The sequence below is a fragment of the Cyrtonyx montezumae genome, unplaced genomic scaffold (assembly GCF_038088225.1).
Source record: "Cyrtonyx montezumae isolate F1298 unplaced genomic scaffold, pur_monq_1.0 scaffold_10, whole genome shotgun sequence".
NCBI lineage: Eukaryota > Metazoa > Chordata > Aves > Galliformes > Odontophoridae > Cyrtonyx > Cyrtonyx montezumae.
The window spans coordinates 58,038,198-58,066,108 of NW_027071826.1; the positions used below are offsets into that span (position 1 = coordinate 58,038,198).

Genomic DNA, 27,911 nt, shown 5'->3' on the forward strand with positions numbered 1-27,911 from the left:
TTTGCACTCGCGTGGTCCCGCATGCATGCACGTGCGTCCACCCCCCACCCCACGTGGGCACATCCTGGCCCCCTACCCCCTTTTCTAAGCCATAAGCCCCCCACCAGCGTGCCCTCAGCCCCATGGGCACCAACCAAAGAGCACGAAGAGCACGACCTCCCCCCTTCTCTTGCCCCCTTGCTGCGGGTGGGGGGCACCACTCGTCTCTTGGGGGGCAGCACGCGGGCAGGGAGAACTTTGGGTTTGGTTTGGGTTGGTTTTTTTTTTTTTTGTAATAAAGATGTCAAAGCAAGGTGGCCCCGGGGCTGTGCAATGTGGGGGGCCCTTCTGGGAAGCAGGGTACGGTGGGGACAAGGGGCTCTTTCATCTCTTGGTGGTGTGTGGGGTGATTCCTCTCCCGGTGGTCCGTGAACTGAAAGGTCCATGGAGTCCCACTGCTGCTGGTGGTCAGTGGGGTGTCCCAGCTCCTGGTGGCCAACGGGCGTCCGGATTCGTGGTGGTCCGTGGGGTGCAACTTCTCCCAGGTGAGCTGGGTGCCCCTTAGTCTGAGCGAGCTGGGGGAGGGGTGTCGGTGGGATGTCCCATCTTGTGGTGGTCTACGGGGTGCTTCATCTACCCGCGTTCCATAGGCTGTCCCATCTCATGGTGGTCCGTGGGGTGCCCCATCTCCCCCAACCCCCCCTAGCTGGCAGCATCAAGGCTCTGAAACTTCTGCCGCAGGTCCCTGACGAGGCCGTGCCGGGGGGGCTCGGGGGCCTCAGCCTGCCCGTGGGCACAGCGCTGCCGGTACTCCTCGGAGGCCTGGTACGCCTTGCAGCGCTCCACCACCGCCTTCAGGCAGATCTTCTCCCGGGTGGTGGGCGAACGGATCTGCACGTAGGCGGGGGGCTCGGGGGGGACGGCGGGGGGCAAGCGCTCCAACACCAGCACCCGCTGCCCCCCAGAGCCCAGGGGCGCCTGCGCCGTCACCCACAGCCCCGCAGCGCGCCGGTGGTCCTCGCCACGCAGCACACTGGGGGTCCCCGTGCCCGCCTCGGCGCTGCGGCTGCGACCCCCGCCCTGCTGCTCCTTGGCTGCTGGTCTCCCCCCGCGCTCTGGGCCTTCAGGGGCCGAGCGGCTGCGCGTCACCGGTGGGGGCCGTGGGGCTCCGAAACGGGCACGCAGCTCCCGGACATCTGGCCAGGAGAAGGCTTCGGCAGCACCACTGGGGCTGGGCGGGCTGCGTGGGGCTGGGATGCCATCCCTGGGTGACACCGGCAGCTTTGGTGCACCTGGGGTGGAAGGAGCAGCTTGAGAGCTGCCCCACCGCGTCCCACCCGGTGCTGGGCTGGGAGCGGCATCGTCCCTCGGAGAGGCAACGGCACGGCGCCGGCTCTTGATGCGCAGGCTGTATTGGCGTGCCAGTTGGTACACCCTGCTGGTGAGACGCTTGGGGGGAGCCCCTAGGGCCAGCACCCCCGGGGGGGGCACCTCCTCCTCCTCCAGGATGAGCAGGGGCTCTGCGGGAGGCTCGGGCAGCCCGTTCTCTTGACACAAAGGGGGTGACGCTCCCCCATCCGGCACCGGCGACGCTTGGGGGCTCGCTGTTTCCAGCGACGTTTTGGGGCTCCCCGGCTCCGTGGGTGTTTTGGGGCTGCCAGGCTCCAGGGGAGGCCAGCTGTTGATCCTGGACACCGAATTCCTCACCAGTCCTTTGGGGATGTAGGAGAGGCTCTCGCGGCGTCGGATGCTGAAAGCGGCGTCCTGGTGCTCGGCGTGCTCGTAGTAAGTGCGGATCTTACGCAGCAGCAGTCGGTCCTGGGTGGAGAGCAGCGAGCGGCGGCGGCAGCCCTGGGGGGAGCCCGGGGAGGGCAGGGGGCTGCAGGACCCCATGTTTTCTTGAGGAGGGGTCACCCCATCGAGGCTGAGGGTGCTGCCGCTGCGTCCGTCCAGCACCACGCTGCCGCGGCGCGACATGCTGCTGCCGAAGCGCTCAGCGATGATGCTGGCCTGGTCCAGCACCGAGGGGGGCAGGATGCTGCCCCCCCCACGGCCTTCTTCCTCCTCCTCTTCCTCATCCTCCTCCTCCTCGTCGCTGCTCAGAGCCCGCGGGTCCTCCCCGGCGCCTGTCTCCAAGTGCTGCTCCTCCTCGTCAGGCAGCCCCGGTGGTGGGAGGGAGCCCGACGGAGAAGGGGGAGCGGGGGTCCCCAGCCCCTCGTGCTCCCCACGGCACAGAGGGGACACAGGGGACACGGTGGTGGCAGTGGCTTCGTGGTGCCGCTCGCAGGTTCCCTGAGAGAGGAAAGGTTGAGGGGAGGCAGGGAGGTTGTGGGGGTGAGGGTTACGGCACTTGTGGCGTGCCCCCTAAATGATGCACGTTGTCCCAGGGCTGAGGGTACCTGCTGCTGCTCCTGGGGCTTCTCTGCCGTATCCCCATTCTTGTCCCTGTCCCCATCCTCGTGGCTGTCCCTGTGCAAAGCTTCCTCTTCTTCCTCCTCTTCCTCCTCCTCCTCCTCCACGACACCCTCAGCCCAGCTCGGAGGGGGCTGCAGGGGTTCCCCAGCATCCAGCAGGGTCCCCTCGCTGCCTGCGTGCTGAGGGGCCAGACAAGGGCTCAGCATCTACTTGGGGGGGGCAAAGACGCCGGGGAGGAGCCCCCCACCACCCAGCCCCCCACCACCCAGCCTTACCTTCATCCCTCCCAGCTGCTGCAGGATTTGCTTGGCGGGCTCTGCAGGGACACACAGCAATCTCACAGAGCTGCAGTGGCACCGTCCCCGCCTCCCACGTCCCTCACCCATCCCCAGTCCCCATCCGCACCCGACTGCCTGCGCCCCACGTGCCCCTGCAGCCGGTCCGGCAGCGTCTCGGCACGATCACGGTGCTGGAAGGGCTCTGTGGGGTCAGTGGGGGGTGGGACACGCAGGTGAGCAATGGTGCTGTCACCGCAGGGGGTACGGGGACGTGGGGACACTCACCAGATTGCCGCCGGCCGTGGCGTGGTGGCTCTAGGGGTTGGCTGGAGTGGCTGCGGGGCAGGCGAGGGGGGTCTGCACAGACAGCAGAGCGACGAGGGGACGTGAGGGGCGTGGGGATAGTGGGGGATGATTGGGTATCGTGCACGTGGGAACAATGAGGGGCTTGGGAACGGGGAGGGTTGGTGGGGGGAGAAGAGGACAATGGGGGATGTGGGGACAGTGGGGGACACGGAGACAGTGGGGAGCACGGAGATAACGGTAGACAATGGTGACAGCGGGGATGTGGGGTCAGTGGGGAGCACGGGGGGGGACAACGGTGGGCAAGGAGACAGTGGGGACAGCGGAGGGCGTGGGGACAAGGAGAACGATGGGAGACAATGTGGGATAGTGAGAGACGAGGGGACAACGGGGCGCATGGGGGCACTCACAGAACAGGTCCATCTCCAGGATGGCCTCCTTGGCCTGGTGGGGGGAGAAGCTGTGGGTCAGTCAGTGGCAGAGGGCGGCACCGCAGCTTGTCCCCACCACAAACACACCCGTGGGGTGACACGGGGGGGTGTGCCCTCACCTTCTGCGGGACGATGGCGTGGTGGTTCTCCAGGATGAGCCGCTTGATGTGGTGCGTCCACACCCGCTTCTCCTCCGTGCTCTTGGCCTGGGGTGAGGGCAACGGCAGCATAGGTGGGAGGGGGTCCCCACAGCCCTCCCCTGCCCCGTGCACCCCGTGTCCCCTACCTGCAGGGCGTACTGCTGCTTGATGTGCTTGTAGTGCGCCACGCTGAAGCACAGCGAGTCCCGTGTGCTCTCAATCAGCATCAGTGAGGCGCACTGTGGACAAAGTGCCAGCAGCATTGCTCCCAGCTCCGTGCCCTCTATGCCCACCCCTGGAACCCCCAGACCCACCCCATCCCCCTAGGGCTCACCCCTCGGACCTCACTGCCCACCCCCAGGACCCCAGCATCCACTCCTTGCACCTAACTGCCCACCTCTGTGCCATCCGTACGCACCTCCAGGACCTCACCGCCCACATCCATGAGGTCCCTCGTGCCCCTCTGTGCCCACTGCCCGCTCTGAGACCCCCATGCCCCCACTGCTCACCCCTCGGAGCTCTGTTCCCAACCCCAGGACCCCCGAGCCCAACCTCGTGCTCTCAGTGTCCACGCTTGGGACCCCGTTACCAACCTCCAGGACCCCATAACTCACCCCTTGGACCACAGTTCCAAACCCTGGGACCCCTGCACCCACGCCCCCAGTGCCCATCCCGTGCTCGCTACCGCGGCCCCCTGCCCCACCTCCTGGATGCTCCACACCCACTCCTTGGACCCCATTTCCCAACCCCCGGACCCAAAGTTTCCCCCAGGAACCCCACGCCCACCACCTAGACCCACATAATCCCAATGGGACTCCATTCCCACTCCCTGGACTCCTACACCCACCCCCTGCGACCCCCATGGCCGCTGCCAGGACCCGTGCACATCCTTGGACCCTCCTGCCCCACCTTTTGGACTCCAGTGCCCATCTCCGTGCCCCAAGCCCTCAGTGCCCACAACAGAGACCCTCGCACCCACCGCTGCGCTCCCAGCGCCCACTCCTCGGACCCAGTTCCCAACCCTGGCACCCGTACCCAAACTTTGCACCCCACGGCCCGCCCCCAGGCTCCCCCACATCGGCTGCGGGCACGCACCGGGATGTGACTCTTGTAGACATAGTGGTCCCCACGACGCTTGGCGATGAGGAGCAGCTTGTCAAAGAGGAAGACCGAGCGCTCGCTGCGGGCACGCTGCACTCGGAAGGAGCCCTCCAGTACCAGCTCACCGTAGGTGGTGAGGTCAGGGCCCTTCCACTGCAGCAGCAAGGACTGGATCTCCTGCTGCCGGATGGCGTGCTCGTGCTTGCGCTTCATGTCGTTGATGTACCAGGCCACGCAGGTCATGGTGTCGATGGCCTCCACCACCACCTCGTAGTCGTCGCCCGACTTGTGCTCAAAGTGCTTCGCAATCTCCTGCAGGGACGCGGTGGGTAAGGACACGTGCCACACCAAGTGCCCCGGCCACCTAAAAGTGCCCGGCTTGTGCCGTGAGGACGTGCCACGCTGCGCCACGCCACGAGCAGAAACGAGCCACAGTGGGTGCCCACTCCATGCCAGCCACACTGACTGTGCCGCAAGGCCGTGCCACGCCCAGCAGCGTGCCAAACTCCACGCCACGTGCTCCCAGCACACCAGGTGTGCCATGCCTGGTGCCCACGCTGCGTGCGCTCACCTGGAGCAGCAGGTGGTACTTGAGGATCCTCTGCACCGGTTTCAGCAGGTAGGCACCCAGAGGGAGCACGTGCCTCATCTCCTCCTGGCACTCACGGAAAAACCGTGCCTGCTGCTTGCTCCTCATGCACTCGCTTAACGTCGCCACCGAGCTGGGGGGGGGGGGCACAGAGCGGGCTCAGCCCCACGGCACCCAACCCCACGGCACCCAACCCCACGGCACCCAGCCCCGCTGAGCTACAGCACCCACTCACTTGGGGTAGTTGTTGCAGTACTGCGTGTAGATGTCGAACTCTTGGCTCTGCGGGCGGTGGGGATGCGGTGAGAGGTGTGTGCCTCGTCCCCATCCCACCCCACCCCCCCCCGGCCCCTTACCCGCGTCACGAAGCACACAGCCACAGCCACCGGGTCGCAGGCACAGCTCTCCAGGCTCTGCAGCAGGTTGCTGGGTGCAGGGAACACCGGGTGACCACGGGGGTGACCGGAGCGTCCCCGTGGCCAATGCTGCTGCCGCCACGGTGCCACTCACCTGCTGAGCTCGTAGATGTCTTCGATGTTTCCAAAGAGCGCGCTGACCTGCTCTGGCCGCAGCGGCGGCTCTTGGGCATCGATGATCTTCCCCAGGTAGCCCTAAGGGTGCGGGGGAAGCTCAGTGAGCAGAGCTGGCACCGCGATGCCCATCCCACAGCTCACTCACCTCCACGATGCCACGCAGATCATGGGCGTAGGTGCGCTCCGACTCCACGATCTCCAGCAGCACGCGCTGCAGGTAGGACGGCTCCCCGCCGCGCCGGCACAGCCACCCCACCGGGGCCGCGTTGTTGTTGCTGTTGCCCAACCAGGGCTCCTTGCCACCTCCTGCCACCTCCTCCTCCTCCTCCTCCATAGCGGGAGCTGGATCGGCACCGAGGGTGGGCACCGGCATCCCCGGGCTCTGGGGGAGGGGGGGGGGGGGGTGAGTGACGGCGGGGTTGACCTGGCGAGCCAACTCCATCCCATCACCGTTCCCCGGTGGCACGATCACGGCAGACGGTGACCTTCAGCCACGTCCACGTGCCGGCGGCGGGGTCCTCCCCCCCCCCCCCCCCCCCCAGGCACCGGAATGGGTGAAAAACGGGACTCGAACCGGTCCGGCCGGTTCCCCTCGGCTCCTCCCGTGCCGCATGGCCGCGTTCCGCCGCCGCCCTCCGTGTGCCACCCCCAGACCGGTGTGTCCCCCCCCCCCCCACCCCCCCACCGGCGAGGGCACGACCGTCCTCGCAGACGGTTTGGGGCACTACAGCGGACCCACAGCGTCGCTCGCCCCACGGACACCATAATCCGCTCAGCGCTGGGATTACAGCACGGGGCCGACGTCATGGGGTGGATTGGGGGGGGGGGGGGTCATGCCGTGCCCCCCCTCTCTCCCCTTTTTCCCCCCGTTTCCCGGTGCTGCCAAAGCCTCCGTCGGGGGATTTAACCCCGACCTCAGCCCCAATACCGATCCGGGTACCCCCCGAGGCCCGGACCCACGGCCGTCCCTTCCACTCCCAGCGCCCCACGGGTGGGGAAACTGAGGCAGCGGGGAAATCCCGCGTGGGAAACAGGGCACGGCCGCTCGGCGTTCCCAGGCCCGCAGGAGCCATATAAGGGCAGGAGCTTCACCATTTCCCTGCTTTTTTTCCAGGATCCTGGCGGACCCGAGGCCGCGGAGCAGCGCTGGGGAGACGCCGTGGGGTTGGGGTCCCGGTGGCCGTCCCAAACCCACACGCTCCCTCCTGGATCCTGCCCCAAGGCACTGGGTACCCGCAGAGCCGGGACCCACAGCTTCCTGCCCCACTGTGACCCCCAGGACCCGTGGCCTCCCGCCCCGCAAGGACGCACGGCTCCCAGCCCCACGGGCACCCACGGCACTGGGAACCCCAGGACCCTCAAATCTCAGCCCCACTGGGACTCACGGTCCCCAGGCCCCATAGGGATCCCTGGCTCTCACCCAACGGGACCCCAGCCCCATAGTCACCCTCAATCCCCATAGGCACCCACAGCGCTGGGAACGCCGGGACCCGCAGAGCCCAGCCCCACAACGGCCCGCGATCCCCAGCCCCACAGTGCCCCGCGGCACACGGAACCCCAGAACCCACAGGCCGCAGCCCCATAGAAAACCCCGGCTCCTCCATCCCCACGGGTACCCACAGCTCCTGCCCCCCCGGCCACACATCCCCATAGGGAACCCCAGATCCAGCCACCCACAGCCCCACACACCCCATCCCCGCAGCACCCCACGGCTGCCGCCCCATAGATCCCTCCCCCGCCCGCACTCACACACTCACTCAGCAATCCGCCGCCGCCCCGTCCCGGCCGTGCCCGCAGGAAGCAGCGGGCGAGCCCAGAGGGGGCGTGGTCTCGCCACAAGCCACGCCCGTTCCACATCAAGCCACGCCTACTTCCACAGTAGCCACACCCACATCCACACTGGCTCCTCCCACCAGGCAGGGGGCACCGCCTCCTCCCCGCCCGCCATTTCCCGTGCTGCCCCGCGCGGGCGGGAAGGTGCCGACAAGATGGCGGCGGGGCTGTCGGAGCGCAGCTATATGGAGCTGGGCCCGGCCCCCCGCTCCCCGCCTCGGCGGCTCCGTGAGGTGTCCTTCTGCCCGCCGGGCACCGCTCCCGCCCCCGCCGGCCGCTACGGGGACAGCGCTGGGGGGTTCTGCTACCGGGAGTGCGCGCAGTTCGGGGCGGCCACGCGGAACCGTTGCGTGAGGTGGTGAGTGCGGGTGGGGCTGTGCGGGGAGGGGGGGCCGTAAGGGTGTGGAGGCTGTAAGGGTGTGGATGAAGGGGCTTTGGGGGCAGGCGGGGATGGAAGGGGGTTGAATCGGAGCAGAAGGAAGGGGTTTTGCCGGGGATGGGCTTGGGGGCAGGCAGGGTTGGAGGGGGGCCGAGGGGGTTTGGGGCAGGCAGGGATGTCTTTGCCTGCCCTCAGCCCCTCCTTCCTGTCCCCGCGTGCCCCCTGTTTGCTGTCCCCCGTGTCTCACGGCTCCCTTTTCTGCTCAGGATGACATCAGGGGACACCCTGGAGCTGGTGGAGGAGTCGTTGGACACCGAGCTGCTGAACAACGCCGTGAGCTTACGCATCCAGGGCTGCCCGCTGCTGCCGGGCGGTGTGCACCTGTGTGAGGTGCAGAACCACCTGGTGCTGCTGCTGGTCACTGTGCAGAGCGTGCACCGTGTCCTGCTGCCCCACCCAGCTTACGCCTACCGAGGGGTGAGTGATGTTAGAGGGGGGTTTATGAGGGGTTTGAAGCCCGTCCTCGTGGTCGGGGTTGGGAGGGAACTGTGCTGAAAAATGAGGCTTTAAAATCTGAGACTCCTCGTGGAGAGCAGCGGTCGTGGGTTGAAAAAGTGACTGGCAGGGTGAGAATTGGTGCTGAAAAATCCTCTTCACCGCGTAGTGGTATTGCTCCATAAATGCTGGGTTCTTTCCTCCGTGACCAGCGTATGTGCTTGAGGCTTGTTCTCTTTCCCTTCTCCAGGATCTGATAACAGAGAGCCAGATGCAGTCTGTATTTACAGACATTGGCAAAATCAATTTCAGAGACCCATCCACCTACTACCTGATTCCCAGTGTGCCCGGCTTGGCAACCAACTCGGTGGCCTCAGCAGCCTGGTTGAGCAGTGACGGGGAAGCCCTTTTTGCTCTGCCCTCTGCAGCAGGAGGCATCTTTATTATTAAGCTGCCTCCTCATGACATACCTGGTAAGGCTGCATCCTCGTACCTGCTTCAGCACGGTATCCCCTCTTCCAGCTCTGGATCTCGATGGGTTTGGGTTTTGTCGTGCACTTCTTATGGCATCAGCCTCCCTGCTGGCAGCAGCTGTTTTGCCACCCAGCACTCAGTGTGTTTTTTTCCTGTGTCGCTTTTATTTTGCAAGGGGTTGTTTCAGTTGTGGAACTGAAGCAGAGCTCGGTGGTGCAGCGCTTCCTCACAGGTTGGATGCCAACGGCCATCAGGTTGGTGTCTGGGGACGGACACGTGGAGCTCGCTTTGTTTTACGTGCAGAAGGAGGCGGTGTTTCTAGTTGAAGTTCAGCGCGGGCAGATGAGCATCTGCAAATGTGGTCTGAGGAGTTAACTGGGTCACAGGCCCCGTCGCAGTGAGACTCGAGGGCTGGATTAGTTCATCTTAATGGGGTCCTGCTGATTCCGTGCGTCGGTGTCCGTGAGCGCGTTACGTCGAGTAATTGGCCTCTGAGGATTTGCCCAGGATGTGGCTTGCAGCCAGGGCAGATTAAGGATTACAGCAGTTGTATGTTCTTGTCCTTGTTCCAAAATGTCAGGCTCCTTCCTGACGGGCAGGGGTTACGGATGCAGGCAGCTCCTTTGGTGTCTTACGGCACCTTAAGCACATGATCAAATCCAGAGCCCTGTTAAACCCTTCCTGGGAAATGTGACCAAGCCCACAGCACCCTGAGTGAGTTTGATCACCAGGGATACGTTGCTTGGGGCCGGGTGCCTCCCTTCTCCCACCTCAGCGTTTCATCTCTACTTGTGGGTAAAACATCACGATAGGAATCTGGTGTCTTGGACCCGTGTGCCTACCTCAGCTTCCTTTTAACCCCCTGCAATCGTGTCTGTGCTTTCAGAGGTGATGGTGGCCCATCAGACGTGCCCGTCAGCCTTGCAGTTCACTGCCTGGACCACGATGCCTTTCTCTTTGCGCTCTGCCAGGACCACAAGCTTAGGATGTGGTCCTACAAGGTGAGGCCTGTGTTTAGGGCAGCAGTGTGGATGCAGGTGTAGTTTAACAGGTGGCACTGAGTTGTTTCCAACTAACTCAGGAAGCCAAGGGATGAGGCAGCACCCAGAACGGGTGTTCTGCTGCTAGAGTGGTAACGTAACGTGACTCTTTGTCAACAAGAACTTAATAAAAGCCTCTGCTGCATGCCACTTGCTCCAGAGCTAATCATCCAGCACAGGCACTTTCATGCCTCGGCTGTGCTGGAATGTGTGTGTGCTGCTGGTGGGAGGGGGAGCTTTGTGTGCTGGATGAGAGCACAGATGAGCCGGGGGAGCTGAACTGCAACCAGAATGCTTACAACACACGTAGGGATGCTTTGCTGGCATCCTGGAAGGAAGGATCTGGCCACTGTGCTCCTGGGGAAGAATGGAAGGCAGCTTTGCAGTCCTGTTTCTTTCTCAACGCTGCTTTGCTGTCTTTCCCTGCAGGATCAGATGTGCCTGATGGTTGCTGACCTCCTGCAGTTCGTGCCAGTCAGCAAGGACCTACGGCTCACAGCCGGCACCACGCACCGCCTGCGCCTGGCCTTCTCCCAGTCCCTGGGGCTCTACCTCGGCGTGTACCTGCATGCTCCCAAGCGAGGGCAGGTAGGGAGCAGCAGTGTGCCTTGCTACAAGTACACCTTTCTTGGCTCGTGCACAAAACAGATCATTCCTCCTCGGAGCTGAGCATGTCAGAGGTGAAAAAGTAAAGAGGAGTTTCTTGTCTGCCCTTATGGAGAGGGGAGGCAGCGCTTTGAGTAAACCTTTTTGCCCTCAGTAGTGTAGGAAGTGTCCTTGCCTTGGCAGGAGAGCTGTGGTTTGCCTTCTGTTCTGGTAGTACGTCTGTGCCATGGGAAAGGTCTGAAAGGAGCCACAAACGTGGAAACGCAGAGCGTGTTTATGTTGGGCTCCTGGGAACGTGCAAACACGTGGCAGTGCACTGCCAGATGTTAGCTGCTGCAGGGCTCCCACGTCGTGTGGGAAATAATAAATGCAGCAGGAGGGGCTGACGGCATAGGACAGCTTCTTGCAGTTCTCCAGGGGATTCAGGCTCTGAGTAGAAGCGCACATTGTGGCTTCTGCTGTCTCTCCAGTGCTAGCTCACTTGTGTAAGAACATGCGGAGCTTTGTTTGCAGTAGCTTGCCTGAGGATTCCGGCCTTTTCCATCTCTGCTTGCTTGCATCGTGCTGTCGCTAGCAGGAACCAGCAGTGTTGTTGTTTTTCTGGTTCAGTCTTTGGAAAGACTGCTAGGAGCCCTTCGAGTCCAGGCAGGGATCGGGCTGTCCTACCAACGAGGCTGGCTGGAGTCCGGAATGCTGGCTCAGTCCGGTCTGTGCTGAGCCAGCATGCCGTGGCCCTTGGCCAGGCAGCTGCCACATCAGGGGCCTGTGGATGGTAGCAAGGAGAGGCGAGCTTCCCTGTGGCATGCAGGTTGGTGTTCCTCTCTAGCAAGTGACTTACAGGATGTGTTGGTAGTTCTGTGTCTTCCAGCTGGTGAGCACTGAGAGCAACCGCTACAGCCTTGACCACATATCCTCGCTGTTCTCCTCCCAGGTGAGTGCCAGGGCAGGCCTTTCTAAAATAAGGAGGGAGTGTTCCCTGCTGGGTTTAGCTGTTAGTCAACAATTCTCTCCAGAATGTGGTTAAATGGCAGGAGGGGAGAGTGTGGCTCCTTTTAAGCACACAAGTCTGTGCTGTTGTTGCCCTTCTGATGAAGTCAATCTCTGCTCTTCCTCCTAGGAGACTCTCATTGACTTTGCCTTAACCTCAGCTGAGATTTGGGCACTGTGGCATAATGAAGAGAACCAAACCATCGTGAAATACATCAACTTTGAGCAGTGAGTTTCTGCCCTGAGTTACTGGGGAGGGGGGGGCAACTCCAGATGCTCCTGTGCTCATTGAAAGCTCTTACCTAGCACCACTAGCTATCACGGTGTTCGTGTCATGTGCACAGCTGTGTCTTCCTGCAGTGCAGATCACGTGGATTTATATATATAATTTTTTTGTCTTGCTGTATAGTAGCTCTACAACTCAGCTGCAGGAATGTGAAAAATGTTAGAAGCCAGGCAGTAGGCTTGCTGTGAGGGAGGGCTGCACTTCACCAGCAGATCCTCCTAAGCAGATCTAGCTGCTCTTTTTTCCAAGACCGATCGTGTTTTGAAGTGAGCAGTGACATGAAAGCACTGCCCTTATTTCTGTAAAGCCAAGAGTCCTTTTGGCACATAACCAGGCAGGGAGCTAAATGCTGGATAGTAAGTGCTGAGCATTCAGGTTAGCTCGGGGTTTGGGGATAGCACTGTGGAGCTCTGGCTCAATCTGTTGCTTGTCACCAGTCAGAGCCCTGTCCCCAAACCCGAAGGACCACGGTGGCTGTCTGTCAGCTGCTGCAAGTGACAGGTTGGGTTCAGGTGACAGCCCCTGGAAGTGCTCTGTTGGGAGTGCTGCAATGCAAAATTGATTGTTTAATTACTCCAGAAATGTGGCGGGACAGTGGAACCAGGTCTTCGTGCAGCCACTGCCTGAAGAGGAGGTGACAGTTCGACACAACCAGGACCCCAGGGTGAGCTGACTAGAGAAGCAACAAGAACTAGTGAGGCTTCTCTGCCCTGAAGGAAAATGTTAAGGCTGCTCAGGTGTGCAATTTATCTTGTAACACTTCTTAAAATTGCTCCAAATTAAAGGAGGTGAGCCTTGGGCTCTTAGCACAGCATTAAAGCGCTAAGCCTGGTTACGAAGCCAGAATTGGAGGGAAGGGGAGAATTTCAAGTCAGTCCAGAGCAAGCCTTGAGACAAGATGTGTGAATAAATGAGGTGTGAAGTGTGTGGGGAGCCATATTCAGCCGTGGGAGCTGCAAAGGGTGGGGAAGAAGAGAGGCTGGAGCAAGAGTGTGAGCATAAACTGAAGCTGGAAAGAAATGCAGATCAAGGGGGGGAGGGGGGGGGAGTTTTCATAGAGGAGCTAGTACCAGCAGCAGTATTTTAAATGCTGTCCTCCCAGTACGTGTTGTTTCTCTAAATTGCCACCTTGTTCTCTTCACAGGAAACCTACTTGGAGTACCTCTTCATGCCAGGCCGCTTTGCAAATGCGGCCATCCAGAAGGCTTTGCAGGTTAGTGAGAGAGCATTGGGTGCTCTCTCTGTTCAGGTTCTTCCTCGCAGTTCAGATGTGAGGCAGCAGGATTCCTTGGCTGGCATCAGCTTGCACTTGACAGCCTACAAGCCAGTCAGGAGTCACTGGAGCAAGCTAGGAAGAGTGAAACTGGCTGAAGCTCGTAGCACCCAGCCCTGTTTTTTCACACTTTAACCCCACAAATCAATGGATGATGCTGTTGTGGTTGTTGTGCGTCGCTGAACGCCTCTCCAAGACAGCTCTCTTGGTTTAAAGTAAACGTTCGTGGTGTTGATTTTCAGATCTTTTCTCAAGGAACTGAGAGGCACACGGACCTGACGTGGGATGAGTTAAAGAAAGAGGTTACCTTAGCTGTGGAAAACGAGGTAAGATTTCTTTTTCCCTGTCGTGTTTCGTTCTTGGGTCCGTTGTACGTAGTACTGTGATGGTTCAGTGAAGCTGGCTAAATGCAGCATGACCCTTCCTGTTCCCATCTGAAGCTGTTTTGGTCCTGCTAGTTCCAGGGCAGCGTGACAGAATGTGAGTGCTCTCCGGAGGAGTTCTGGCAGCTGCAGGTGGAGTTCTGGTCCAAGTTCTGTGCCTGCTGCCTTCAGTACCAGGAAGCACTCTCACGGCCCCTGGCCCTGCTCTTGAACCCCTACACCAACATGGTGTGCCTGCTGAAGAAGGTGAGGCTGAGTAGCAGTGCTCTGGGCTCTTTGGCAATTGGCCTGCGTGTCTTCGTGCCCTTTGGACTGAGGAGTGACCTTGCCTTGCCTTTCTAGGGGTCCTTGTCCTTCCTTATGCCCTGCTCCTTGGTGGACCATCTCTATCTCCTCTCTAACGAGCATCTGCTAACTGAGGACGATGCTGCCATCTTTGATGGTAAGTGGGGACATGGCAGAACTCCTCCATTATTGGAGGCTGAAATGCTGCCTTTCAGGGAAAGACTGCAGCAGAGGAATGCGGGAGTTCCTGTAGTTGCCTTCTGAAGTGCTCCTGACTAATCCCTCTACACAGAGGCAGCTTTCTTGTTTTGCCATTTGTTGGGAACTGTGCTTTGGCTAATCTGTCGTGAGCACTAGCCTAGGAATTAAAGATGGGTGTCAGGGCTGTAAAACTGCCAAAAGATCATTTCAGAAAACTTGAAAAGGAGGAATCCTAGATTTCAGGCGTCATCAGTGGTGTGATCCTTTGCCCCTGAGGCATCCTGAACTCCCTGAGCACATGCTGGTGCCCTCTTCACACCCGCGGTGTGGGTCGGATCTGCCAGGCTGGAGCTTGACAGCGTGCTGCTGGGGCTCAGGAGCTTGTGTTTCCGTCCCCTGCTTTGTTTAATCGTTCTCTAACAACTACCAGGTGAATGCAAGCTCAAGCCAGGAGGGCAGTTCCATCAGAAACACTGATTTTCTATCATACCAGCTGGTCACCCCATACATAGGGGTCTTACAGGTGACACCCTGGTGTGAACCCCTTTTAGCTCTACACAGCTTTGCAGTTCTCCCCAAGGGCTGTCGGACCTGCTCTGACTCGCTGCAGGCTGTTCCTTTTCGTGACATTCCCCAATCTCTGTGCTGGTGGAGTGAACTCCTTGAAAAAATGACAGATTGGAAAGAAACTACTAGTTCTCTAAGCACTCTGGCACCTGAGACTGTTAGCTTTTAGTGGAATGTTTTCACGTAGGCTATGGAGAGGGAATGGGCAGCTTGTCTTCAGGAAGTTAGTAGTAGGGGGAGCAAAACTTGATGTTAACATCATTACCACAGTGCCCTCTATGCTTTGCTGGTGATGGAACAAGAAAAAGGCAATGGAAAATGTTACTTAGGTTCTGCTTTTGTGCTTGACTGATTTTTATTTTTTGGGGGTTATTTTTAATCATCCTCCCCTTGTTTGAGCTATTTCTGGCTCCAGTGGAAGGGAAGCTGGAGGCCTGGGCTGGTTTGGGAGGCTGACATTGCCTGCTCCATCTGGTTCAGGCTTCTCGAAGAAAAGTGACTTGGTTTAAAAAAAAATAAACACACGGGGGGGCTGCATTGGAGAGCTGGGATTTATGCTGTAAAGCCTTGGCCCTTAGGTCAATTTTCAGACTAGGATGTGGAAATCTCGGGGAGCTGCTGCAGCAGGAGAGCTGGTTCCTTGGCAGATCTGATGGAGCTCAGCTATACGAGCCCTCTGCTTTGGGTTTCTTTGCTTGTCGCAAAGTGTTTCAACCTGTAGCTGGAGAAAATTCTTCAGTTTTAACTGCTGCTTCTTGAAATGTTCTATTTTTTCAATTAATAAAGTCCAAATCTTTCCTCCGTCAGCTGCCAGGTTTTTATTTGGCCTCGTTAGCAGGGCAGGGTCAGTTTGGCATGCAGGACAGAGACCGATCTCCTGCTAGCGCTTTGCTAACCATGATCTGGACTAATTGGTTTTGAAGGGTCCTCCCACCTTCTTGTTGAAATCTCTTGTAAATATACAGTTCGATTCTTTCATTGCAGATTTGGAGATGTCTCGTGATGTTGTCTGTCTCGTCCACTGCCTTCGACTGATCGGAAAATCAGTTTCCATGGATGTAGCATTCATTATGGAAATGGCATGCTCCCGCCTCCAGCCTCCAGAAAAGGCTGCAGAGCAGATCCTGGAGGACTTGATAGCTAATGACACGTAAGGAGGGGCATCCCTGCAGGCAGGGATGGCTGAGCAAGGGCTGCCTGGAGCAATCCTCTAGCTGGGGATGCGTGGGCTCTCCCTTTGCTGCCAGAGGGAGATCGTGTGTGTGTGTGTGTGTGTGTGTGTGGGTATTGGTCTTGCTAGCAGGCACTTACACCCCAGATCCCTTTGCTGCGGCCTTGGGCTCTCCTGAGCAGAAATGTATGCAGCTCTGAGATGAGGCAGGGCAGAGAAGGAACAAGTTCTCATTAACCGATTGTGCAGGCACGCTTATTAGAGGTCAGAGCCATGGTCAAGCCATGTGGTTGCACGCTAACCTCCTCCAGTCACTCCCTGTGGAATGCCAGCTATCTGACTGCCATTTCCTAGTGCCCTGGGGAGCAGAATAAATAGCCTGGTCCCTGCAGGCCCTGTAATAAAACTATGAGCCAGGAGAGGATTCCCTTTGAGAATGTCTGAGCTGATTGGGTGCGCTCCCTTCCAGAGGGGGATCAGTAAGGGCGAAGAGGGAGCCTACGTGGGTTCAAACCTCATCTTTTATTTGCTTATTTATTTTTAACAGGGAGAACGTGATGGAGGATATACGCAGCAAACTGCAGGAGATCAGAAACCCCATCCACGCCATCGGAGTGCTCATCCGAGAAATGGACTACGAGACCGACACTGACATGGAAAGAGGTGAAAGCTCTGCAGCACAACCTTGAGCTGGGAAAGCGGCCGCCCAGCCAGCCTTCCTGTTGGGCTGGTTCCTCCTCCCCTTATCTCCGTGATTTTCTTTCAGCTCACCCTCTAAATATGCGTATGAACCTCACCCAGCTCTATGGCAGCAGCACAGCCGTCAGCGTGGTGTGCTGGGGGGTGTGTAAGATTGCCACCATCCGTTTCCAGATCTGTCGGGACCTGTTGATCCTCCAACAGCTGCTGCTGCGGCTGGGTGAGCCTGTGAGTACAGCCCTCTGAGTGGTAGCACACCCTGGGTCGGGGTTGCCTGGTGCCAGGCTGCAAGCTGTGTCTCTTCCCACAAAGCACTGGCGACAGTTTGCTTGAGCCTCAGGCTAGTTCAAGCCCTGTTCTCTTCTCCTGTGTCTTTTGTCATCCTAAGTGAAGCATCTGTGTGCCACACACGCCCCAATTCCCTGTTTCTGTGCTGTGCATCCAGGAAACAAAACTCTGAGGGAGGAGGGCACCGTTTCCAGCCCTCCATCCGAACCAGGGCTGCCTGAGCACACACAGCTCTCCCATCCACTGCCCATCCCTCCCGCAGCACGGCACAGCTGACAATTGCAGCCTTGTTATCCAGCAGGGCAGCACACAGCTCTTGTGCCTCACAGCAGCAGCATTTACCCAGAGGCCGTGGTTTTGCTTTCCGTGCGAGGCTGTTCCAGCCAGTGCCAGCAGCTGCCACGATGGCAGCTGTGTTTATAGGGTAACTCGGGCAGGGTTGATTCTGTTGGCTGGGGGGGCTGAGCAAGCAATGGTGCTGGTGATTTGAGGGGAGCAAGCCCCCAGGGCAAGGGATATATTTATTTAGACCGATGCTGATTGCTTGGAGGTGTTGTTGCAGTCGTTCAGTGAAAAGAGATCCCTTTCTTCTCGGACAAGCTTGTCCTGGTGACATGTAAAGCATGTTGCAAGGTGCCCTTCTGGAGCCAGGCACGTGGCGAGGTCAGGAGCTGCTGCTTTGCCACCTTGAAATGCTTGTCCTTCACAAGCGTGGATTGCTGTTCTTCCCGTGTCAGCTGTCTGCGTCCTTGGCTATGGAGCAGAAGGGATGCAGTCCCTGGATGTGGCCACAGCACAGCTGTGGCCTCACTCTGTGTTTCATTGCAGCAGTGCCAAGCACCTTGGTTCACACGTCACTCCACTTGGCACCGAGGGGCATGGGTTGTTGCCCGGGCCCTCAGCGTGTCAGCCCCTGTGCTTTGTTTGCAGATGGTTCTGGGAGGGGGACAGCTGTTCCAGTCTCAGCAGGACCTGCTGCACCGCACCTCCCCTCTGCTGCTCTCCTACTACCTGATCAAGTGGGCCAGCCAGTGCCTGGCGTCGGACGTCCCCATCGACACGCTGTGAGTCCCTGCCTTGCCCTTCCTCTTTTTGATTGTAGACTGCTGCAGAATCGACCTGAAATCTCCTTTCCAGCAGTGCACGTTGGCGTGGGAGTGTCACTCTCAGAGTTAGTTTGTGCTAGGGTGGCTTTTATCTTCTGTGTTTGGAGCTGACTCCTTGCCTTGTGCTAATTCTGCCTTGTGAGGTCTCGCTGTTCTGTGCCTTTTTCAGCAGTAGGAGTGATTTGAGATGAACAATGAGTACAATTAAAGCAGGAGGCGTTTTGTTGTCTCTTTGCTGATGGCTTTTTCTTCCCTAGGGAATTGAATCTGCAGCATCTCTCCGTGTTGGAGTTAGCAGACACTACTGTTCTAGCACCCCACAAGCTGGGTAAGATGTTTACAGTTTGCCAGCTCTCTGTTTCTCGTTAAATAGAGTTCTTAATCTCTGGTTTTCTGCCACCAGAGGGAAGTGCTTAAGGCAGATGCCCGTTTAAGCAGCCCTGCTTCACTGTTCCTGCTGCCCACTAAAAACAACAAAGCATCTTGCAATGCTCTGGTTTGGCGTAGTCGGTCATGTTAGGCCTGTCTTGCTCGCTGGCCTTTTTCAAGCAGGGGCAGCAGCTTAGATAAGGGAGAGAATATGGGAAATGCTCCCCCAAAATGTGCTTATGCTTCCAAGAACTTTTACTTCAGACGTGAGTGCTGCTCACAGGCAGTGGCCTAAGTGGGAAACTGCAGCTGATAACCTGCTCACGTTTTACGTCTCGCTACAAACCCCAGACAAAGTCATCCTGCTTTCAGCTGCCATCTGCAGGGAACGATCGTAACGGGGGAGAAGGTAAAGCAACTTAATTAGGGAGTTAGGTACTTTGAAATGGTTTCAGTGAGAGGTGATGAGCAGGAGTAGGGAGGAGAACACGCAGTAAGAGCCTGTGACTAATTTGTGTGGTGCTTCAAGGCTGAAATGCTTCAGAGGGAGCTGCAAAAAATAAGTGAGGAGGCTGCAGGGAGTTCAGGAGGAGTTCTCTCCATTTGCTGACAGCCCTGTGGGGTTTCTGTTCCCTGTAACCGGGCTGCAATCTTCGGTGTTTGAGCTTTCCATCGGTGTCTCAGTTTGGGAGCAGTTGCCTTTGACGTAAATGTCAGTGCCTGAAAGCAAAATTGAAAACATCCTTTGTATGCTCGCCAGTGTCGTGGGTTATTGCTTGGCCTATTCATGAGGAAAGTCCTGTTTGGCCGCTGTGCTTCAGGAAAAATGTGTGAGACGTGGGGAAGGAGGTGGCAGCTTGGGAAGAGGCGTTGAAAACAGTTAGCTAATGAGAGATGGTGTGCTTAGGGGACTGGAATGAGGAGGGAGGCAGATAGCAAAATCAGCACTCCCTCAGCCCTGCCCTGCAAAACGCTGGGGAAACCCACAGATGTATTGTGAATAGCACAACTGGGGAGAGAGCACAGCCCTCTATTTGTGTTGGAATTGAGCTGCAGTTAACAAATGCTGCAGCGTGTGGCTCTTTGATCTCCTGCTGCTCCCTCTGATTTAACTAGAAGTTGAGAGAAGTCCTCCAGGCACGAGTCTGAGCCCTGGACGTCCTTGCTGTTTTGCTCTGCCTTAACCTGTGGGACTTGGGCTGATGAGCCCAGCACAGTAGCTCGATGTGGAAACCTGGGACACGCCCGGGCCTTGTCCATGCTTCCTTTCCTTGTGTTTCAGTATCCAGCCCTCAGACAATCGTGGAGCTCTTCTTTCGGGAGGTGGCCAGAAAGCACATCGTCTCCCGACTCTTCCTGCAGCCCAACGCCTCTTCGGTTGAAACAAGTTTGAATTGGCCCCACCTCATTACTGCTATAGTGGCTGACTTTCTGCCCCTGCTGTATCCTTGGCCGTGAGCTGTGCTTTCTGTTGGGGCTGTAACAAAATAGGGGGGGGGGGGAAGGGTGGTGCCTTTATGAAACAAAATTGCTGTGGCTCTGTCCTGAGTCTGTCCCTGGAGGGCAGCTGGGACTGCGTTGGCCATCTCCTTCCAAAAGCTTTCTGTACCCGAAGTCAAGTCTCCTAAACAAGTGGGTGGTGTAAGCATGAATGGGATTTGTGGGTATTTAAAGATTTCATGGACTCCGTTCCGTTGAGGTACACAGTGAAGGATTTGAGTTTTTGACTTTTAAGCCCCTGAGCTCTGTCTGGCAGGTTTACTTGGCAAGGTGCGATGCTGGGAGATTTGGAGGGGTAACGAGATTTGGGCACTTGTGGATTAGATGTGCTAATGGTTTTGTTTTAATATGGATAAAGGTTATTACAGAATAATGAACTGTAGAAAGAGCAGCTTAATTTTCTCCCCTTTCCCTCTGCAAACTGAAGAAGAGCATGTGCCCAGTGCCCTCAGCTCTCTGAGCCAGACCTGCTCCTTAATTCCTGCTCAGATGGCCCAGCAATCCTGGGTTCCTCTTCCCCGAGTGCCTGATGGGGAGCTGCCAGTACCTCCAGCTGCAGGTGAGTGCCTTTTTCTTTCTTTTTTCTTTTTCTTTTATCCCTACAGTCCCTCCAGGAGAACTGTCGGCATGTCTTCACTTCAGCCCTGGCGTGGCTGCGCTCCTTGGCGGGCTCACAGGGAGCAAGGCTGCAAAACCAGTGCTGCTTTCCCCTCCAGGAGCCGAAGGGGGAAGAATGGGATGGAGTACATCAGTGTGTTTCCACATGTGGCTTTCTTTTAGTAGCAGGTCTGTGCTTTAGCTGACACAGGTGCTATGCAGCATGATCTGTGTGCACCTGCAAACATCTGCCAGGTCACTTGAGCTTCTGCTTTTCTGTAGCTGCTGCCTGCAGAGGTCAGGCATAAAATGATCTTCCCACGTGTTCTGTTCCCACACCTCCTGTTTGGAGGTGATGGGCTGCACGTTTATCCTGAGGATAAGGTGAACTACAAGGAACAGGTTTTGGGAGGAGAGTCGGCACAAATCTGCCTCTAAAACTTGCTCAGTTGTCAGCCCAGTAAGCAAATTGTGAGGTAGCAATTAACATTCCATCTCTCTCAGGTATCTGTCGTGGTCCTTTTGTGGCCACCAACCTCTGCAAAGAGGAGGGCTTTTTAGCTAACTGTACGGTACTTAGAAAATGCAGCAGAGTTCAGTGGTGGGTTTAAGTCTTCGTACTCATTTCCTCTTTCATCTTTTTGCAAGAAAATTCAAGCATAGGTGCTCAGGGTTCTGATGTGCCCTGCTCTAGGAGGAGCACAGTCTTGAGAGCGGGATGCTGTGAGCAGATCGTGGTGTGGAGCTGGTTTGGCTGTCACAGCCAGCCCTTAACCTAACCAGGCAGCTGTGTTTCTGTGGCAAGCACCCTGTCTGCCAGATAAGGGATGGGGCAGAAATACATTTTCAGGGAGCCTCACTCAATTCCTTGGTGTCCTTGCTGCTGGAAAGGGCAGAGTAAGAGACATCTGTCTTCCCCTCGCCAGCGGTGCTCTCTGTCCTGTTGGCATTCTTCTTTTTGGGTGTCTCCACAGCTGTGTGTCAGGGATTATTTCTCGTGCTGCCTCCTCTTGTCTTCTGTGGGGGTTTGGTGGTTCCAGCTGCGCGTGCTCTGCTGAAGAGCATGATTTCTTGTCTGCAGTGCCACGTGATGCTCCTCGTTCCCCTACTGACAGGTGTCCTCGAGGCATTCAGGACTAGGCAGGCTGCTATTAATGAGGTGTTTTTCCCTGTGCTTTTAGCAGAACTCTTACTCTCGCAGTCCCCTCTACCTGGGGGCTGAATTGCTTTCATTTGTGCTCATCGTGCTGCTGAGAAGACTGTCAAATCTTCAGCACTTCTGAGCCAGGGAATGCCAGCATGGTTCAGGCAGCATGGCTCTGCTCCCAGCGTATGTGCACGTGTGGTGCGAGCGCGCTTTGGATTTCCTCACGTTGCTTTTGCTCGTGTCCTGCCTCGAGGAGGTGTGGGAGACTTCCACTCTGTGGGAGTGGGCGCTTCTCCTCGCTGCCTTCTGTCAGGCTCACTGATCCCAGCCAGTCACGTAAACTTGGATTAAGTGCACTGACCTCAGAGAGCTAACAACAGCTTTGAGTGTGAGCGTGACCCAAATAGAGGTGTGGAGATGCAGGAGGCGCCCTGCAAGTAGCAGGCGGGCACAGGGAAGGTCCAGTGACCGAAGTGCTGAAGCTCTCCTTGGTGCCTGTTGTCTGTGACAAGCCTTGGAGCAAGTCTGGGGTGGGATTTAGCTGTTTTAGGTGGCTCATCTGAGCAGGGAATCCGGGCTCAGAGGGCATGTTACTATGTGGCATTTCACAGAGCTGTGCTGGCTGAGATCCGGGTGGGACAGCAAAACCTGGGCTTTGCTGCCAGCTCCTGGCTCCCAGTGCCTTTCCCTGCTGCATCCCAGCACGCTTGGCACAGCTCTGCTTCTCTGTGTGCAAAGAACAGCCAACGCTCTTCCAGCTACTGAGTCTTCATCGTGTCTTCTAGCTCCCTCCTGATTGATGGTGATGACCTTTTTCAGTCTTAATATTATCTTGATGAAGCAGGCATGGGGCCGGGGTGAGTTGTATTGCCCTGTGCTATGGCTTTTAGTTGTTGTGTGTGCCTGGTGCCATCTGCCCTCTACTCGGTGCCCTGCAGCTTGTAACCTTTGCTCTGCCTGCTCTCCCTGTCCTGCCCTACTCCTACAGCAGTTGGTAGTGAGCGTTCTTCATGATTCTGTGGGATGCTGGCTGCTGTTTGGTGTGTTTTTTCACAGATATCAGCTATTTCAAACAAGGCCTAGGGGGAATGTATCTCTCTGTACACCAAGGGGATGTTGAGGTTGGGAAAAAAGCCTGCCCCAGGGGTGGTGATCAAAGCTCTTCTTTTCCTGCAGGAATACATTCGCCTGCTGCGGTCGTGGTGCCACGTGAACATGGGCTCCTCTTGCTTCATGATGGGCAGGTGCTACCTCATCATGGGTGAGGGCCACAAGGTAAGGCACTGTGGTTGTATTTGCTGTTAGGGCCTTGTTTCTGCTGTGTAACTTGGGCCCTGCCTCTGAACAGGGAGCAGAACTAGGGGACACGGTGGTACCTGCTGTCAGGACAGTTCCTGTTGCAACTTGGGGCCAGCAGGACCCGTAGGATGAAGCTGAAATGAGCAGCCCTGCCCTCTCCAGTACAGCAGGCTGGGGCAGTCCCTAAAAGCATTCACACAGCTGCTCTTTGCTGTGCTTCCAGGCTTTGGACTGCTTCTGCCAAGCTGCCTCCGAGGTGGGAAAAGAGGAGTTCTTGGACAGGCTGATCCAGCCTGAGGAGGGCGAAGCGGTCTCCACCCCACGCCTGCAGTACTACAGCAAGGTATGCTGAGCCTGCCCAGCGTGCGTAGCCCCATCAGTGCAGAGCTGTTCTGCACCAGCACTGCTTGAGGAGGGGCTCCCAGCTTTTGGGAGGAGCGTAACTTCAGCTTTGGGAAATGCACTAGGAAGGGAAACATCAGCTTAGTTCTGTCGATGAGGAGGAGGCTGACTACAGCGCAAAAGCTAGGTACTTTCCACCACCTGGTTTTCTAACAGCAGGGTACCATGAGATCCAGCTGCTGGAAGAGGGGGTGACAGAGTGCTCAGGAAACTTTTGCTCTGGCCACTTAGACACAGCAGCCACGTACCTTAACTGCTCATACAGCTCAAGTTGTCACTTGCAGGTTCTGCGCTTGTTGGAAATGGTTGGCTTACCAGAGCTGGTCATCCAGCTGGCTTCTCTGGCCATCATGGAGTCAGCAGATGACTGGAGAAGCCAGGTATGGGGTCCCTTCTGCACTGAGATGCTTCTTCAGGGAGCTTACACAGGAGTTTTCTTAGTTGCATAACCTGAAACGTGCTCTCCTGTGCTGTGTGGTGTTTTCAGGCTACCTTGAGGACTTGCATCTTCAAACACCACTTGGAGTTAGGGCACAACAGTGACGCATACATCGCCTTAACGCAAAACCCAGATCCAGGCAGGTAGGTGACAGCTTTGTCCCTTGAATGCTCTCCTGTCCTGGAGGTCCTGCCTTTTCCAATTTTACTGTTAAAGCAAAAGGAAGCTGATGCTTCAGGGCAGGACACGACTGCTGCATTAAGTGCTTTGGTGTAAAGATGCCTTTAAAGAGGCGTACTTAATTTTTAGAAGAGCAGTTATGCTCAGCAGTGTCTCGGAAGTGGAAACTGAAAGGGAACATGGGACTGTATTCAGGGAAAAGCCAGACACGAAATGGCTGCAGAACTGCATGTGGAATTGCAGCACGTTTGGGAGAGCTTGAAGTCTGATTAGTTCACTAAAGGAAAGAGACTCGGGATGGAATTTTGCCTTGAGCACCTCCTTAAAGTGGGCTGTGCAGAGGAAGCTTCGCAGCAGCAGGGGAGGGTGCAGTGGACAGGAGTGGCTGGCAGCTGGAGTTGGGGTTTTCAGGGAATTGGAGATGTGGTTTAGTATGGTGGCTGCAGAAAGCTTCACCAAACAGAGCTGGGGGAAGGAGGCTGCCTTCCTGAGCAGCACGGGCAGCGTGGAAGGCACCTTCTGCTAATCTTTGTTGCCAACGCAGGAGAAACCTGAAGGGACCTCTTGGTTTGAAGCCAGCAAAACCTTTGGCTCTCGTCCCAAAGCAGCACGTATGTGGCTCAAAGCCCTCGACCTGGCAGCGGGTTACTTCAGGGCTGTGCTTTCCCTCGGCAGGCAGCTGGATTGTCTGCACCAGCTAGTGGTGGTTCTCTGCAAGCGCTCCCAGCTCCAGGACCTGGTGGAGTTCCCATACGTGAATCTCCATAATGAGGTAATTAACTAACCTGTGCTGGGAGGAGGAAGAGGGGGACGGGGGGGGGGTCACAACTCCTTCCGAGAGGTTTTTTGACCTCTTTGCATCACAGGTTGTGGGGATCATAGAGTCCCACGCTCGAGCTACGGACCTGATGACCCACAATTACTACGAGCTGCTCTACGCTTTCCACATCTACCGTCACAACTACCGCAAGGGTGAGGCGTGGGGTGGTGTGGCAGCCCTGTCCCTTTCACCTTGCTCCAACAGCAGTGCAGCTGATGCATCCCTTGCTCTCCCCAGCTGGCACGGTGATGTTCGAGTACGGCATGCGCCTGGGCCGCGAGGTGCGGACGCTCCGAGGCCTGCAGAAGCAGTGCAGCTGTTACCTGGCAGCCATTAACTGCTTACGGCTGATCCGACCTGAGTACGCCTGGATAGTGCAGCCAGCATCTGGAGCTGTGGTAGGGGGTGATCTGTGAGCTTGTCTGCCCTTAGCTTTTGGTTGTAGGGACGTTCAGAGCTGTGCTCGGGGTGGCTGCTTCCAGAGTCCTTCTCAGTGCAGCTTGATGAGAAACGTGGCTATGGTAGCACTTGATCTGTTGCCTCCTGCAAGTTCCACAGTGAGGGAAATAGCACCTCTTGGTAAAGGGAAGTCAAATCTCAGGGAGACCAGGCAGCTGAAATTCCAGGCCAGGACACAATTTCAGGAACATGGTTTGTATTTCCCATCTCTCTGTGGGGAGGAGGTGGTTGTAGCCTGATCTGCCAACGCTGTGCTGTGTTTGATAGCCAGAGATGAGGAAAAGTAACCTGAACTGACAAGCAGTTGGATGGTTCCTGATTCAAATCAAGGCTTGAAAGTAGAGCTGGGGGCTGGAGCGTATTGTGCTGATATGTCCTTCAGAAAGCAGCTGGGCATCAACCTTTTTTCTACTCTTTTCCTGCAAGTACGAGCGGCCTGGAGCATCCCCAAAGAGAAGCCACGATGGGGAATGCACTGCAGTCCCCAGTAAGTGCCTGGTACTGACTCTTTCCCATCTCCTGCATTCCCACAGCTTTTCCCCTTGCCAGAGATGAGCTCCCACTGGGCAAATTTATAATCTGGGGGTTGTAAGCACGTGAACTCCATTAGTGTTAGCATCTCCTAGCTGCGACGTGCGGCCGTGTAGCACTTCTTCCCCAGGGACTTGGTGTTCCTGCTCTTCTGCAGGTTGATTTGCTTTTGCTTTCAGTGGAAATAACTTGGAACAGTAACAAAGCCTTTTTGAGGCAGTTCCCAGGTCTCTGAAGCTCATCGCTGCTGATGACGTTTCCACTCTGTGTCTGCAGAAGCATGGGTTTGGAGGGGCTAGGTTGGGTTTATAATCCTCAGCTTTAGTCTAGAAAAGTTTCAGGTCGGGTATTTTTAAGGCAGTTATTTTTGAATGGACTCCTCTGTAGCTTGTGCTGGGCAGGCAGAGCAGCAGCTGTTTCTAAACACAAGGTAACTAAGGAGTTTGTGTCCCTGACAGATGAGGAGGGGGAGGTTTGTGACAGGGAGATGTGCACTAAACTGGGTAGCAAAACCTGGACCCTCCTGGAGTCCTTTCTGTGGCGTGAGTGCTCTGAGGATGGCAGAAGGGTGTGGAGATTTTTTCTGTTGTTCTTAAATGCTGAGATCCTTTTGTATCCATCTGTTACAGCAATGTGCAAAATTGAGATCCTGGAACTGGAGGACTTGGAAAGGGAGTGTGTGCTGGCCCGGACCCGTCTGACCCTGGCGCAGCGCAGCCTGTCTACAGCAGCAGTGGCAGGTGAGAGGGCTGCAGAGTAGCCTCCTTCTGCCACCCACGTGGCAGTGCCGTAGCTCTGCCTATGGAGCAGCGTGGGGCAGGGCCCTGGTGAGTCCAGGGGCTGTGGCTGTGGAGGTGCTCAGCTAGTTCTGCCTCCCACAGGCAATTCCACGCCTGAGGAGACAGTTGCCCTCCTGGTCCAGGCTGGACTCTTTGACACTGCCATCACCCTGTGCCAAACGTTCAAGCTGCCACTGACGCCCGTCTTTGAGGGGCTCACGTTCAAGTACGTAGCCAGCTCCTGCCTCGGGCACAGCTTGTGGCTCCAAAAGACACCACGTCTGCACTGCTCCCTGTCTTTCAGGTGCATCAAGCTGCAGCTGGGAGGGGAGGCTGCACAGGCAGAGGCTTGGGACTGGCTGGCAGCAAACCAGCTCTCGGCGCTGGTTACCACCAAGGAGTCCAGGTTAGATCCTCAGCTGTGGGGGATAGGAGCAGAGGAGAGGCTTCTTTAGCTCAAAATCTGGAGCCTGAAGTCTTGTGGAAGGCCAGAGGCTCTTAAAATCCTGCGTGGTGACTGCACTGAGGGCTTGGGGTGGCTGTAGGAGGCAGGCATTGAGCAGCAGGAGGGATTCAGGGCATCCTCTGTGGCACTGCAGGCACTCTCGGAGCACGCTGGCAGGTTGCTGAGGGAAATATTGCCTTGCAGTGCCACAGACGAAGCCTGGCGGCTGCTCTCATCTTATCTGGAGCGCTACCCATCCCAGAACAGCCTGTACCATCGCTGTGTCATCAACAAGCTCTTGGCACATGGGATCCCTCTGCCCACCTGGCTTATTAACAGCTACAAGGTGAGAGCAGGCACAGCGTCACTGCGCAGCAGTGCTGGTCTGGCCAAAAAAGCAACCGGCGAGCCACCTCCTGGAGGAGACACGAGCTCTGCGTTACCTCCCAGCTATGGGAACACGTTGTCAGGTGCTCTGAGCTTGTTCAGAGCCTCAGAAGGGGTTCCTGGCATCTTGGCAGGAAGTGGATGCTGCCCAGCTGCTGCGTCTCTACCTGAACTATGATCTGCTGGAGGATGCTGGGGATTTGGTCCTGGAGTATGTGGATGCTGTGCTGGGCAAAGGCCACCAGTACTTCGGGATCAAGGTAAGCTAAGCTGGGTGCTGAGCATCCCGCTGGCGTGGCTCCTGGTATCAGCACGGCCAGTGTGGCACAAAGCTTCTTCCTCCCTGCAGTTCCCTCTGTCGGCCACCGGTCCCCCGGTGTGGCTGCCCTACACAGCCGTGGACCAGCTGCTGCAGGCGCTGCGGGAGAGGTCTGCCACCCACAGTTACACCCTGGTAAGGCCCAGCCACGGGTGGGGCAGCTGGGCATCAAGTGGGGGCCTCTCACTGAGCAGCCTTGCTGCCTCCTTCCTTCTACCCAGCTCTACCAGAAGCTGCAGGACAAGATAGAGGACTACCACCAGCAGGTCCGCGTGGCCACGCGGGATCGCCTGTACCAGCACAAGTAGCGCTGTTGTAGCAGTGCGTGGGACAGCACATCAGCCAGGGGCCGTCTCCCTGGGCGGGGCTGGACGCTGCTACTTTTGTCTCCCTCCG

The 27,911-nt window shown here is 57.2% G+C and overlaps 2 protein-coding genes across 4 annotated transcripts; one reads left to right on the forward strand and one right to left on the reverse strand.

Moving 5' to 3' along the window:
* Window positions 1-602: 602 nt before the first annotated feature.
* PLEKHG3 (pleckstrin homology and RhoGEF domain containing G3) lies at window positions 603-7,557 on the reverse strand. Of its 3 annotated transcripts, XM_065755536.1 has the most exons (16): window positions 7,523-7,557; window positions 5,915-6,149; window positions 5,747-5,847; window positions 5,593-5,662; window positions 5,472-5,518; window positions 5,219-5,369; window positions 4,642-4,959; window positions 3,693-3,785; window positions 3,526-3,612; window positions 3,386-3,419; window positions 2,958-3,029; window positions 2,800-2,874; window positions 2,670-2,710; window positions 2,379-2,573; window positions 1,317-2,271; window positions 603-1,271 (listed from the first exon to the last, which is right to left on the reverse strand). In XM_065755536.1, the coding sequence occupies exons 2-16, from the start codon at window positions 6,140-6,142 to the stop codon at window positions 682-684; spliced, it is 3,057 nt and encodes a 1,018-aa protein (XP_065611608.1). In that variant the 5' UTR covers window positions 6,143-6,149; window positions 7,523-7,557; the 3' UTR covers window positions 603-681. The 3 variants fall into 3 exon arrangements, with proteins under 3 accessions (XP_065611608.1, XP_065611609.1, XP_065611607.1); XM_065755537.1 differs by lacking the exon at window positions 2,800-2,874; XM_065755535.1 differs by having other exon boundaries at window positions 603-2,271.
* A 190-nt stretch (window positions 7,558-7,747) lies between these two features.
* Window positions 7,748-27,827, forward strand: NUP160 (nucleoporin 160). Its single transcript, XM_065755528.1, has 35 exons — window positions 7,748-7,960; window positions 8,248-8,458; window positions 8,727-8,949; window positions 9,126-9,204; window positions 9,837-9,951; window positions 10,420-10,578; window positions 11,450-11,527; window positions 11,714-11,811; window positions 12,449-12,533; window positions 13,014-13,082; window positions 13,385-13,468; window positions 13,601-13,771; window positions 13,868-13,967; window positions 15,563-15,728; window positions 16,297-16,412; window positions 16,516-16,676; window positions 17,667-17,800; window positions 18,100-18,170; window positions 19,494-19,653; window positions 20,201-20,270; window positions 22,632-22,730; window positions 22,978-23,097; window positions 23,441-23,536; window positions 23,644-23,738; window positions 24,451-24,547; window positions 24,642-24,747; window positions 24,833-24,993; window positions 25,481-25,541; window positions 26,215-26,325; window positions 26,467-26,590; window positions 26,669-26,770; window positions 27,014-27,155; window positions 27,331-27,456; window positions 27,546-27,650; window positions 27,737-27,827. The coding sequence occupies exons 1-35, from the start codon at window positions 7,758-7,760 to the stop codon at window positions 27,821-27,823; spliced, it is 4,185 nt and encodes a 1,394-aa protein (XP_065611600.1). The 5' UTR covers window positions 7,748-7,757; the 3' UTR covers window positions 27,824-27,827.
* The last annotated feature ends 84 nt before the right edge of the window (window positions 27,828-27,911 follow it).